The sequence below is a fragment of the Astatotilapia calliptera genome, chromosome 20 (genome assembly GCF_964374335.1).
Source record: "Astatotilapia calliptera chromosome 20, fAstCal68.1, whole genome shotgun sequence".
Lineage (NCBI taxonomy): Eukaryota > Metazoa > Chordata > Actinopteri > Cichliformes > Cichlidae > Astatotilapia > Astatotilapia calliptera.
The window spans coordinates 32,310,224-32,323,901 of record NC_137441.1 but is presented as its reverse complement, the minus strand read 5'-3'; the positions used below and the strand labels follow the sequence as shown (position 1 = coordinate 32,323,901).

Below are 13,678 nucleotides of genomic sequence, written 5' to 3'. Positions count from 1 at the left end.
CTGTTTTGCTACTGGCAGGGAACATGCGGCGCTCGTATTCCCGTATGCCTCGTTTGATATGTTCAAATGGATTTCTCATGCTTCCACAACAGTCTCTGGGTTGATTTCTGCAGATCTGAAGCTGGCCCAAAGCAAATCCAAAGATTAGCTGACTGTTAAAAATTGTTGTATTGGCAGTTCAGTGTGTTTGAGGAATATACAGCAACATCAGCTTAAAGGGATCTGCAGATGACACTGCAAGAGACTTCAAACACTTAAGGAACCCCCAGCGACTACTATAGGTGCTCCAAGATTGCATTAATGTGCATTAAAATCTCCATTTTCATTATTACGTGTTGTTGAGTCACCACCTCAACAAGTAACTGAAATAGATGGCTGAGAATTAAGTGACTCACAGATCATATAAGGGTTTTATGCTTTTGTTATCAAACAAACAGGTGAATCTGTACACGTGGAAACAAGCCACCAATTTAGCTGTAGAAGAAATAAATTTTAATGTCAGTCTATTGTATTCCCAAGTTTTGTTCCTGTGGTATGGAGATTAAAACCCAGTCAAATTAAAAATTCATGGCTGTCGCTTCATTGGTGCGAACACAAGCCCATAGAGATGTGCTTCATTTCCTATATTACAGTATTAACACTCACAAGCACAAATGATCTTTATCATCCAGCTATGGGCACAGCTCCTGTGTAAAAGCAGCGTGACAACATAGCACTGAACTGCAGGTTGGTCCCATTATAATAAAAAATGAAAAAAAAATATTGGTGAAGACTGAGCTTTTGCACAGTAGTTTGAGTTGACGCAACTGAATGGTAAGTTCCACAGTGACACTTCCCATCATGAAACACTAAACAGCTCAGAGGGTCCGACTGCTTTTTACTCTAATTCAAAGAATTTCAGCAGTATAATTCCAACGCGGAGACTAGCCTAAAACATAAAAGATTCAAGGATGCCACCTGGTGCCTGAATACCAAAGCTGCACGTGTCTCAACACTACACTGCTCCCACAGAACCTGCTCACCATTTGCAGCAAACAGCAGCTTGAAAGCGTGGTTGGAAAATGCAGACCTCGAAAAACAAAACATAACCCAGCCATTGATCCATTAATTTTGCGTTACCAGTTTATTACAGTTCATGATTCTTATAAAAAAGACAAATTCATTCATTCAGGTATAACACCATGTCCCAGTAAAGAGTCAAGGTAGCCATAGCTAACAGTAAATCATGTCTTACATTAGCTCAAATCACTGAACTATTACATTTCCATTTAAAGAAACGATCTCACATCCTGCAGTCAGACTCTTACACAGTACAAACAGTACACCCAGTAATCAAGACCCAATACTGCATGCTATAACTGCATAATGAATTCACATGTTAAGACTATTCGTGGACTGGACAGCTCTGGTAACATTTCTAAGTTTGCATGTAATGTGATCTCTTTACAGTATTCGATAACTGACGCTCAAAGCTGAGCCTTAACTAAACCAATTAGGTGCTTTTTTGTTTTGTTTAAAGGGATCTTTTTCCATTTAGCTTCTGAGTAGGAGACCATAAGACTGGTAGGTTATGCGCAACCAGTTTCAGGCACTATAGGGTTTCTGTGTAGTGGACAGTATTCTGAACCATGATTGTGACAAGATATCAAAATAATAAAAGGTCACAAAATAAATGTGCAGTAGAGGATTACATACACCAATCAGACACAATAAAATTGAAGCCACCTGCCAAAGTATTATTCACTTGACCTGTAAATGGTAGAGCGGTTCTTATACTCCATGTAACAATTACACATGTTGTGCTATGTGTAATTTATTGTTTTACAGAAAACAGAATTAAAAACAAAAACAACATTTCAGAATGAGGTTAGGTTTGCTTCACAAAATGCAGATAAGACAATTACATGAAGAACTGAAAGACAACACAAGAGTGTGCAAGACCGGCTCAAAAATCAATATTTTCTCTGAACTGAAAATCTTGGGATGACGTTTAACTACGTAGAGTTCAAGAAGCCATCGAAAAAGGTTGTTTATCCATGTTCTAAGGGTTGGCTGAAGGATGCACATGGCCCTTTGCTGCTGGTCATGCTTCTCTGAGCACCTGTCAGACAAGACACCAGGTGAAATGCAGAAAATACCCCTCGGCATTGTGTGGATTGCACCCCCAAGTGTGGGACAGACTATTAAAATTTGAAACCAACTTACCTTTCTTGCAAACTCTGGGAGAACGAACGACGCTTTGTGAATTTCAGGGTTGTAATATTTAAGGCTCATACTTTCCTTCTCTTCTTTTGACAGTGCTTTCACTGGTTCCCTGAAATGTGTTTCCTAAAAAAAAACAAACAAGGCACAAGGATGATCAGGGAGAAACTGTTATGCTATGGAACATTTCTGCATTTTTTTTTTTTTTTTTTTTTTAGGCAATCCAAGAACACTTGGGGAAGTGTGGTGGATGACAAACTGAGAATGACAGTTTAACACCTACAGGATTTTTACTGCAGAGCATGAATCCAATTTGGCCACTGGGATAAGTTGGAATGGTGCTGTAGGCGTAGTCCACCACAGGGAATAGGGTTTTGCAGAAGGTCTGCATCTCCTTTATCAGCTCCAAATGGAGCCACTGACACTCGCCTGTCAGTTACAAAAGCAAGAGGCGGGGAGAGGGGAGAAAAAAAAAAAGTGTTACTTTCCCATCTTTTGGCATTACTCAATCTGAAGGGAACAACTCAACAGAAAGTAATCCATTCACTAACTGAATAACAGTAACATCTTCAGCAGACTCAAAATGTTACTTATTAGCCAGCTTTTAATGCACAAGTCCAGTGAAATATAAACTTACCCTGGGAACAAATAATTCCACCACTTCTCAATGCTGCCTTCATCAGCTGGTAGTAAGACTCCTTGAACAAGCTCTCAGCAGGTCCTGAAATAACAATTAAAGAGATTCTAATTGAGACTGCCTCGTTAAAGCGTGTCCCGTATTTGTGTTGTTTGATTAGTTCTTTGGACACACAAGGATTGTGGGACTTTAAGCAGCACCTACCCACTGGGTCTGATGAATCTGTTATTATTATGTCAAAGGCGTCCTGATTCTGCTTCATGAATTCAAAGCCATCACCAATGTGGAGGGTGAGCTTGGGACTGAAAAACCCTTTGGCCATCCCTGGCAGGAACTTCTTTGACACATTAATCACATCCTAAAGAGAAGACAACATAAAAATGTCATCAAAGGCAGCAGAGAGGACAATCCCTACATCATAAATTAACAGAGTTGCTGCTCCTACCTCGTCTATCTCACAAAGAACCGCTGATTCCACCAGCGGATGCTTCACCACTTCCCTTAGCACACCCCCGTCTCCGCCACCAATGATGAGCACCTGTGAAAATGCAAATATAACCGTCACAGCTGGAAATATCCCGAATGTACTGTTGTTTCACATTTACGAGAAATACCTTCTTAGGACAAGGATGGCTACACAGGGGAAGGTTTGCAATCATTTCCTGATAGGCAAACTCGTCCCTCTCTGTGCACTGGATCACTCCATCCAGCACCAGCACATTTCCGTAGGTTTTGCTGGAAAGTAGCATTACAGCACAGCATGAGGCAACAGGATCACTTTTACATAAGAGCTTCCGTAGGATTCAGATGTGTAACCACATGCTTAGTACCATTAAACAAATACATGTACCGCGACTTAAATGAATCTAGCGTTACCCTTAAAGTTTACACTAAAGTTTCAATGACATGCAAATCACGAGCCAAGCTTAAAAAACGTCGTATCTTTCAACCATCTGGGGAAAAAAAATCATGCTCTAGGTTGCTCATTCAGTGCGAGCACAGCTAACAGCTAGCAGCGTTAGCTAAGTGAAGTTAGCCTCACTGTTCTCACCTCTTGAAAACCATAACATCTTGAAATTTGGATTTCTTGTGGTAGAGGACCTCCTCTACTTGGAGACTCATTGCTTGCCCTGGCCATAGCGTACAAGACTCTGTAAACCATCCATCTTTAATGTGGTCCATGACAGCTGCCTACCGTGTTTGGAAGCGTGGCAGTGAAGAGTGACGACAAACACATTGCCTAACCGCGAGACTTGACGCCCTCTTCTTAAAGCGAATGGGAGGGCGCTGACGTAGCTGGGTCTTCACGACGCTAACCAATTGCGTGGCAGGTTCTCTCGTATAGTTTGTTTGACTTCACATCGGCCGCACGGCCCACGAGCTGAGCAGCCCACGTGAAGCGCAACCAAGTTGGCGTGTGAACACACCCGTGAGTTTGGACACCAGGGTGCGGGAGACAAGTGTATGCCTGTTTGATAGTTTCAAGGAAATTTAACAGTCAGTTGTTATGTTCTTCCAGGGGCGGATCTTGAAGGGTGGCATGGGGTGGCATGTGCCACCCTAAAATGATCTCTTACACCCAGGGCTGGACTGGGACAAAAAATCGGCCCGGGCATTTTGACTAGAGCCCGGCCCACCAGGATAAAGATTGAAAATGTGACGTCATTCAGGGGGTAAAACCGCAAAGGATTCTGGGAACTTGTGGCAAGAGGTACTAGCGATAAAAAGAAACCCAAAAAATGCCAAGAAGCTGTTGTATTATTAACTGCAATAGCTGGTCGCATGACAGCCATGGAAAGCCGACGGGTAAAGAGATCGTTTTTTTTTATTGGATTACGTAGTTGAAGAGAAATTTTTTAAGCCATGTTTCCGAAGTAAGAGCCGACGGATGGTCTGGATATACCAAATATAACGTCCCAGAACACTCCAGCTCACATGTTAGTCTGCTCCAAGCATTCCCACAAAGATCAGAGTTTTGTAGTAGTTAATACGTCCTTTTTCTTAACATAATTGGTGATATAGGTTACAAGTCTGGCGCTGAACAGAAATGGTTGCGCTATGCTCCTTTATTTATTGTGCATAAATAGTAAATTGTCCTGACACAATATTGCGTTTCGCTTCTGTTATTATGGTACATTGACAAAAACATATACTTTTATTCACAGGATAAAACTGTTGTTTTGTATCACTAATTGTCCAGTGCGATTACAGCATACAATATTATTGTCACTGCTACATTTCTGTGATGCTACCAGAAATTATTTCCACTACTAATTAATTACCGTTGAGCTCAAAGGTCCTATTAATAAACGGTTAACGAATGTGTATTTATGACGACGATTTGTGAGACTGGTAAACTTACCTTTGTTCGTACGATGGTCTTTTAGAGCTGGGCGATAGAACGATAACGATATGTATCGCGATATAACTTTTACTCGATAGAGAAATTAAGCTATCGCGATAGACCTCGCCGCTCTTGTCCTCAAAAAAAAAAAAAAAAAGGTCAGCCAATCCAAATTGAGTAGCGCAGAGCCGAACAAATCACAGCCGCAGCGTCACGTCGCGTGACTTGTTACGTACAGCACAAGTGCCAAGCCGCACGTGTGTTTGTTTGGGAAGCAGCCAGCGGGTAATGGAGGAAATGAGTGTGCCGACTAGAAAAATCAACCGAGCGTGACCGAAGAGAAAACAGATGATGGTTCCAATGCCGGAGAGATTGTCGAACGGAAGAGCCATAGAAGTTCCGTAGTGTGAAGGTATTTCGGCTATTTCAAGTCTGACAAAAAACAGAGTAGCGTGCACTGTAAATGTGCCGAAAGCAAGTCTGGAAATACAATAAACTGGTGCATGCGTCACACTGTGCGCCACGTTATTGTTTCGGTGAAATGAATTTCTACAATACTGTTACTGTTAATTCTACTCTCTGCAGTGTTTAAATGCTTACATATACACATAGTTACTGTCCGTCCACACATACGACTCGGTTCTGCTTCTATGCCCCAGCTTTGTTTACTTTTTCCCACCGAGGCTTCTAGACTTCTGATTGGCCAACATTTCTGCACGGTTAGGAATCTAGCGCCACCTGCTGCTTTGGCATGTTCATAGCAGCGTTTTCCTTCATTTCTCCCTTTATGTGTGGACGGGATTATTTTTAAAAACGAAAACGGAAAATCGCCGTTTTCAAAAATACCCGTGTACGTGTGGACGTAGCCTCAGTCTCTGACTGGAAGCGCTAATTCGTCATTCGGCTTTTGTCAGACTAAACTAACTGTTAAAACTGTTTGAAAAGCTAAGCTATACAACAAGGAGAGATTGAGAATTTCCTTTTAGTTCTCAGTTTATTTGATATTGACAAAAGTTAGTCAGTTTTGTCTGTTCTTCTGTAAAACAAACTAAGATTTATTTTTAGAATTTATATTTTGTTTCTAAGTGGAACTGACAATTTAGTAGTCTGTTTCGTTTGTTCTATTTTGAAACTTAAACGCTTTAGCGGCTGCCTTTTGTGTAGTTTGCAATATTTGCCTTTATTTATCTGAAAAAGTCTCATGTTCCTTAAGTACATCTACCCTGTTGAACTTATTATGGGAAATAAATATTTAAATAAAAACAAGCTGCTGATTATTTCACATTTTACTTGTGAGCAACGGCACATTTAAATCTTACAAATATAGTTATTTGGCTTATATCGTGATAGATATCGTTATCGCCTGAAATGAAAAAAACATATCGTGATATGAAAAAATCTCATATCGCCCAGCTCTATGGTCTTTCGTTCTACACGGTGCATTTCAAGGTCCTGTACCCATCCGTCGGTAAACTGTACCTGGGCTTGTTGCAGTGACCTGAAGTTACTAAACTTCATGAGTGTATGCACTCACTCCAAGAACCGTATAATTATAAATATGAGCGTGGTGAAAGTTGGGCAGCACGCTAACGTCTTTTGTCCCTCTGTGTGCTCGTAAGGGTCTGACCCTTTCACTCCTTTGATTTTTCCTCGTATCTTTTCTTTGTCTTTTCGTCGAGTCTGTCTTTGTACGGACCGGCATTGTTCTCCTTTTGTTCTGTACATTCCTTTTTTGTGCGGCAAAGAAAAACAAGAAGGTATTGGAACCGGAGAATGAACGTTTTGCGGTGCTGCAAACGCTTGCATTTGATGCGGTACTTGGATTGTTTTGCCACGAGTTCCCGGCATGCAATGCGCGAAAATCACGTGATTGCTAAACAGGGGGGAGGGCGCATCCGGCCTCCTCGGCTGTAATTGGTCCAGCCCAGAGTCGATCATGACCAATTGGCCAATCTAACACCTTTCATTATATATACCCTTCCTAAAAAAAAATTTAAAAAAATCCATTGGCCCATAAAAACAAAAAATCGCCAGCGGCCCACCGATGGCCAGTCCAGCTATGCTTACACCCCTAGTGCCACCCTAGTTTTGTGTATGACAGTGTTGTTTATTAAAATAAGATTAATAAGAACATTTAACAGTGAAGATACATTCTAAAACTCCTTTGAATGAGCGTGCGTGAAAAAAAAGTAGTACTCCACCCAAAACCTTTTGCGCAAATGCAAAAGTGGTCAAAGGTCTGCGTTTGGTTCATTTCTGCCTGTAAAACGAAACACTTTAAAGTAATAACTGTGCTCTGAAGCTTTTTTCCATCTAACTTTCAGATTGTGTCAGTCAAACATTACAGAGAAAAAACTTGTCTTAGCCAAGATTCAATTCACTCATATTCTAATTGTGACAGAGCTAACTTCACACAAATGACTGCATAAAATAAGAATAAAACAACAATAACAAACAACTCTAAACACTGTTCACTCTCTTGGGAAACTGCCTCTAAACTTTGGCAGTTACATGAACTTAGTTATATAAACAAGACATTGAAGGCTTAACAGCCAACACAACCACATTGGCTGTCTTGTGACAAATAGTGGTTGAAGGAAAGGGGTGCTGACCAAGTTGGTAACCAGCATGAGGAGGAGGTGGCAAGCCATTGCAGCTGTTTATGGTTCTTCCACATGCAACAGAGGCCCCTGTTTGTTCAATCAATAAATTGTTAAATTGTCAGTGTGTCTTGTTTCGACTGTTTCGACTGTAATCATCCAATTCGGCACAGACGAAACAAGGTGTTTGACATTCACAGAGAAAATATGGAATTTTTTCATAGGCGCAACCCACAAATGAAATTTTCCTTACAAAGGTGGCACCGTTTAAGGAAAAATAAAAACCTGGTTTCCAATTATATAAGATTTATTGTAAAGAAGCATCTTTACAATAGAGTAATAATTGACCAAACATGAATTTTGTTACTTTTTGTGTTAAGTTTAGATCTTCTGTCCTGCTGGGTTGAAGATGCCTGTGTTAAAATCTATGTTTTAGAATTTGTAGCCTCGTTGTAGCAACGCCCACCTTTTAGAGTATGGTTCACTGTCATGCAAAGACATACAAGAAATATTTATTTCCTTTTATTGTTTTTTTTCTTTCAAACTTAGACTTTAGTACAGAAGACATACTGCACAAGAGCACCAAAGCTTAAACAGTAAATTTACATCATGTTTATTTATATATCAACATACCTGCATATGACCGGCTGACTATGGAAACTTGTGTCTGACGCAGAATTTGTATTTTTATTTATTTATTTATTTAATTTGCTGTGACTGAACAAAAACTGGTCAGTTTGGAGGTATTTTTCTTAGTAAGTCTCAGACCAACCCAAACCCTAATCCTAACCCCAATCTAACCCGAAATGATGGTAGTTACTTACTTGGATTAATTTCAAAAGCATTTGAGTTTAAAACAGTAAAACGATTGTCTCAGACTGAAATGTCAATATCTGCAATTCCAGTTTGACATCAGAACGGCCACTCTAAATGGACTGTGAGGACAGATCTCAGCTGTTATACTGCACAAGGCAACAGTGCACTCTTAGTCTGTTTACATTAGGCTCAGTATCTTCACGACAGAGTGTTATACCCAAAGGCAAAAGTTAGCTGAGCACACAATTCAAACTTGTCTAGGTAAGCCAAGAAAATTTACAAAAAAGTTCAAAGCTAAATAAAAAAAAGGCGCCTCAATGGCTGCTGGCAGAAAAATGGAAATCTAATCCTCATACTCTAATCCTCAAACACAAACCTGAAATTCACACAGGCAGAGGCGCTTTATTTAGTTTCCTGTGAAAGTATGTTTGTATCTGTTTAAACAAGAACCTGTCATTGTCAACAGAAAGTAAAATATGCTAAAGGGGAGCAAACAATTCAAACTTGAAGGGGCAAGCAACGAAAAATGAAAGCTAAGATCACAATCATATTAAAGTTTGTAACCTTAAGTCCATGTGATCCAAAGGTGCAGCGCAAACATATTGCTTGCAGTCTGTTACCAATAAAGCATTTTTAATGGTGCAGGCCAACTAAAACACAGCTAATAGGACAAGACATAGTACTAGATGTCGTATCAAAGCCTGCTGTTAGTGAAACATAAGATTCATTGTGCTGAAAATGAAAAACAGCAGTTATTTTATTATTTATTTTTTCCGTTTGGGCCATGTGAATTTTTACTTGACTCTCAATGTAAAGCTTGGGACCGTCAGTCAGACATTAATGAAAGGCCCCCTTGCGTCAAATTTGACATCTTCTCGCAATCATTTGTAACTAAGTTTTTTGTGACAAGCACAGAATCTGTAAAGGCTCACTGGCCATTTCATTAGGCACACCTTGGTACTATGAAGCTGGATCCTCTTTTGCTTTCAGAGCTGCTTTCTTTGCAGCGCAGATTCAACCATGCTTGGAAATATTACTCTGAGATTAATCTTCCATTCCACATCATCCCACAGGTCCTTTCTTGGACTGAGATCCTGTGATTTGAGTACAATGAACTAAGTGTCATGTTCAAGAAAGTAGTTCGAGCTTTGGAACATAGTGTGTTATCCTGCTGGAAGAAGACATGAGAAGATGGCTATACTGTGGGGTGGACAGCTTCTACTAAGGGCCCAAAGTCTGCCAATAAAATATCCTTCACACCATTACGCCACCTCTAACTCACCACTCACCAATTTTTGAAACTCAGAACAACCCATCTGACTCCAACAACCACGCCATGTTCAGAGTTACATATCATCTTTCTTCCTGATGCTCAGTCTGAGCTTCAGCAGGTTCTTTTGACTTTGTCTACATGGCATGTTATTGGTTGATTAGATATATTAGATGGATGTAGATATTATATTCTTTTCCCAGTGTTTCTCTACATAGTGTTGGCCCTAATGTTTGTTATTTCCAGAGGTTAAAATAAGCACTAAGTCAGCAAACAAGTTAAGTGTGCTGACCTTAATTCATGTTATAAACCCAAATTTTCCGTGCCACGCAACAGTAATGGGACTGTTTACTGCAATATTTACATTTTGTAAAACTTGTAAAACAACTTTAATGATGTCAAATTTATATGTTGAGGAGTCGTGGAACAGTTTATTGAAATAAATGCAAACCTCCATGGAAATACAGAATACAAGGCATAAACAGAGTCTGGGCAATTCTAACAATCTTGAAAGTCAATATTTGTTATGACCACCTTTATTCTTTTAGTAAGTAAGTAAGTAAGTAAAATTTATTTATATAGCACTTTTTAAGACCAAAACGCTGTTACAAAGTGCTTCACATGAAGAGATGTCAAACAAACAATATACAGCCTTTTTTACAGCCTGATCTTAGGCAGCTGTCTTGTAATTTGTTTAAGTAGTCTTCAGGAATTGTTCTCCAGGCTTCTTGAAGGACATTCAAAGCTCTTCTTTGGATGTTGGCTGCTTTTGTTGCATTCTTTGTCAAGATGATCCACACTGCTTCAATGACGTTAGGGCCTGGGCTCCGTGGAGGCCAATCCATGACTAATAGTGTTTCACTGTCTATTAGGGCTGCCACGATTAGTCGACTAGTCACGATTACTTTGACTATTAAAATCGTCGACGACTAATTTAATAGTCGACGCGTCGTTTGAGGCTTTGTAAGATCCCAAAAGACGCAGGAATAAGTAGTAGGATTTAAGAGTGTAATAACGGACTGAAACAGAAGATGGCAGCACTGCATGTACAAGGATGCCAGCTGCCGTTAAACCCCGAAGAAGAAGAAGCTGTGTCCCAGAATTCATAGCGCGGCCCAGCTCAGTTATCAACAATGGCGGCAGCTAGTTAGTTTTAATATTACTCTTATTATTCTTTCTGGGTCACAAAATAAACGATTAACATATTTTCAGGCGAGAATGTAGCTGTGTAAACCTCAAATATCTGCTCAGTTTATCAAGACATCACATATATTCAAAAGCGCTCCTACGTTTTCGGAGACGTCTGTTACCCACCAGCTAGCTCGATAGCTAGCCGGGGGCAAGGCTCACTAGAGCCGGTGAGAACACCGGACTCCCAGCAAGTCATTTTCAAACCCACCGCCGTCTTTCGCTACTCAGGTTAAACATTATATATAAGTCACTTAGATAACTTAAAAATGTTATTGTTTGGCTTTTTTTTAGTATTTTATTGGTTCCTGATTAAATCGGTTTGGCTAAGATTAAAGTTAGAGTTTTTACACAGCTGAATAAACGTCAAGCAGATTAAACTCCATCGAAACAATCTGCAAGTGTCATTAAAATTTAATAAACTCTCATCTTGTCTTTATTTTTAGTTAGTACATACCTTAAACACTTAAAACTATAAGCTAATGATAGTTATATAAGAGCAGATGCATGCTGGTGCAATAAGCTGTATGTTTTACATCCAATGGATGATGATCTGATTAGTCGACTAATCGCAAAAATAATCAGCGACTAGTCGACTATCAAAATAATCATTTGTGGCAGCTCTACTGTCTATCCATGTATGGTTCTGCTGCATTGAGTGTTTGTGATCACTATTATGCTGAAAAACCAAGCCAATCACATTCTTTCCAGGTAGTATTGCTTGGTGGATCAAAATCTGATGCTATTTTTGCACATTTATCCATTTTAAAAAGATCCCAAAACCACAGGCTCAAAATGCTGCTTGAAACCATGATCGCCCATCTGTTAAACAGATGGCTGCAGACATTCATTGTTGTACCCCACTCCTGACCTCCTCTGTACATACTGATGACAATATGGACCAAAAAGCTCAAATATTTATTCATCACTCCATAAAACCTGTCAACTGATCATTTCAGGCCAGTTCTTGCATAATTTGACATAACTCAGCCTTTTTTCACGGTTTCCCTTAAGGACGTCTTCTTGACAGTCACCTTTCTACTGAGACCATTCTCGATGAGGGTTCAGTGAAGAGAAGAGGGATCAGCTGAAGGTCCAGATGCATCTCAGGTCCCGTTTCAGGTCTTTACTGGATTGTTTTCCTATTTCTTAAGGACCTGCCATTCAGATACTCATCATCTGCTGTAGACAGTTCTTTTTTTTAGGCCTGAAATTTCTTTCATGTTTCACTTGTCAGGTTTCTGTTATGTATATACGGGTGACTTTTTAAAGCTTGAATGTGTCATAGGCCAGTGTTAAGTGGATTTACAGCCAGAAATAAAACATATTCCTTTAACCGTCAGGTACAAAGACTGAACTGTAAATGGACAATGACAGCCAATGAAAAACGTAGAAAGTCATTCAGAGATTGAACGATCCATTCACTTAACCTGATCAGCGTCGCAGCGGGGCTACGATAGGGCAAGAGGAGGGTATACCCTGGACAGGTCGCCAGCCTGATGCAGCAGGGCTAACAGAGAGAGACAAACAACCATGTGGACTCCACAACCTGCATGTCTTTGGACTGCCAGAGGAAGCCAGAATACCTGGAGAGAACCCCCAAAACACAGGGTGAACATGCAAACTCCACACAGAAAGGCTTCAGCTGAGTGAAATTAGCTGAACTAAAGGCTTTCTTGCTGTGGTGCAACAGTACTAATCACTGTGCTGCCCTCTTCAGAGACCTTGGGGAACTATTGAACATAAAAACTTAAAAACAAACAAACAAACAAACCAAGAAAGTTTGGCTACTTGGAAGCAAAATAGGAAGAAATGAAGTGTGACTCTAGACTTTCGCACACTAGTGTCCACCATTTTTAGTTCATTCTTAACAAATGACTGCACACTTCCATCCATCCATCCATCTTCTTCCGCTTTATCCGAGGCCGGGTCGCGGGGGCAGCAGCCTAAGCAGAGAGGCCCAGACCTCCCTCTCCCCAGCCACCTCCTCCAGCTTATCCGGGGGAACACCAAGGTGTTCCCAGGCCAGCCGAGAGATATAATCTCTCCAGCGTGTCCTGGGACTGCCCCAGGGCCTCCTCCCGGTGGGACATGCCCGGAACACCTCACCCAGGAGGCGCCCAGGAGGCATCCTTGTCAGATGCCCGAACCACCTCAGCTGGCTCCTTTTGATGTGGAGCAGCAGCGGCTCTACTCTGAGCCCCTCCCGGATGGCCGAACTTCTCACCCTATCTCTAAGAGAGAGGCCAGCCACCCTTCGGAGGAAGCTCATTTCTGCCGCTTGTATCCGCGATCTCGTTCTTTCGGTCACTACCCACAGCTCGTGGCCATAGGTGAGGGTAGGGACGTAGATCGACCGGTAAATTGAGAGCTTTGCTTTTACACTCAGCTCCCTCTTCACCATGATGGACTGGTGCAGCGTCCGCATCACTGCAGCAGACTGTACACTTGTAAAATCAAATCTAATAAAGAAGCTAAGCTTGGGAACTTTTGAAGTAAAGCTCTAGATTGATGCTGACACTAGTGCTTCAAAGAACACATGCAGCATAGTCCACACAAGCTAAGAAGGATAATGACCAATTTTATTAACTATTTATTAACTATTATTTTAATATCTGAGT

The 13,678-nt window shown here is 40.8% G+C and overlaps 1 protein-coding gene across 1 annotated transcript; it reads right to left on the bottom strand.

Moving 5' to 3' along the window:
• Nucleotides 1-1,100: 1,100 nt before the first annotated feature.
• On the bottom strand, nt 1,101-4,401 carry srm (spermidine synthase). Its single transcript, XM_026155082.2, has 8 exons — nt 3,891-4,401; nt 3,454-3,574; nt 3,285-3,377; nt 3,044-3,197; nt 2,840-2,923; nt 2,486-2,631; nt 2,206-2,328; nt 1,101-2,101 (listed from the first exon to the last, which is right to left on the bottom strand). Exons 1-8 carry the CDS (start codon nt 4,019-4,021, stop codon nt 2,084-2,086), a joined length of 870 nt encoding a protein of 289 aa, XP_026010867.1. The 5' UTR covers nt 4,022-4,401; the 3' UTR covers nt 1,101-2,083.
• Nucleotides 4,402-13,678: the final 9,277 nt, after the last annotated feature.

Excerpts from the sequence above, each read along its gene's own strand:
- srm (XM_026155082.2), bottom strand. The coding sequence starts at position 4,021 with ATGGACCACATTAAAGATGGATGGTTTACAGAGTCTTGTACGCTATGG. Across the intron at positions 2,924-3,043 it reads AGATTCATCAGACCCAGTGG|GACCTGCTGAGAGCTTGTTC; the intron begins GTAGGTGCTGCT and ends TTGTTATTTCAG. Across the intron at positions 2,632-2,839 it reads TGGAATTATTTGTTCCCAGG|GCGAGTGTCAGTGGCTCCAT; the intron begins GTAAGTTTATAT and ends TGTAACTGACAG.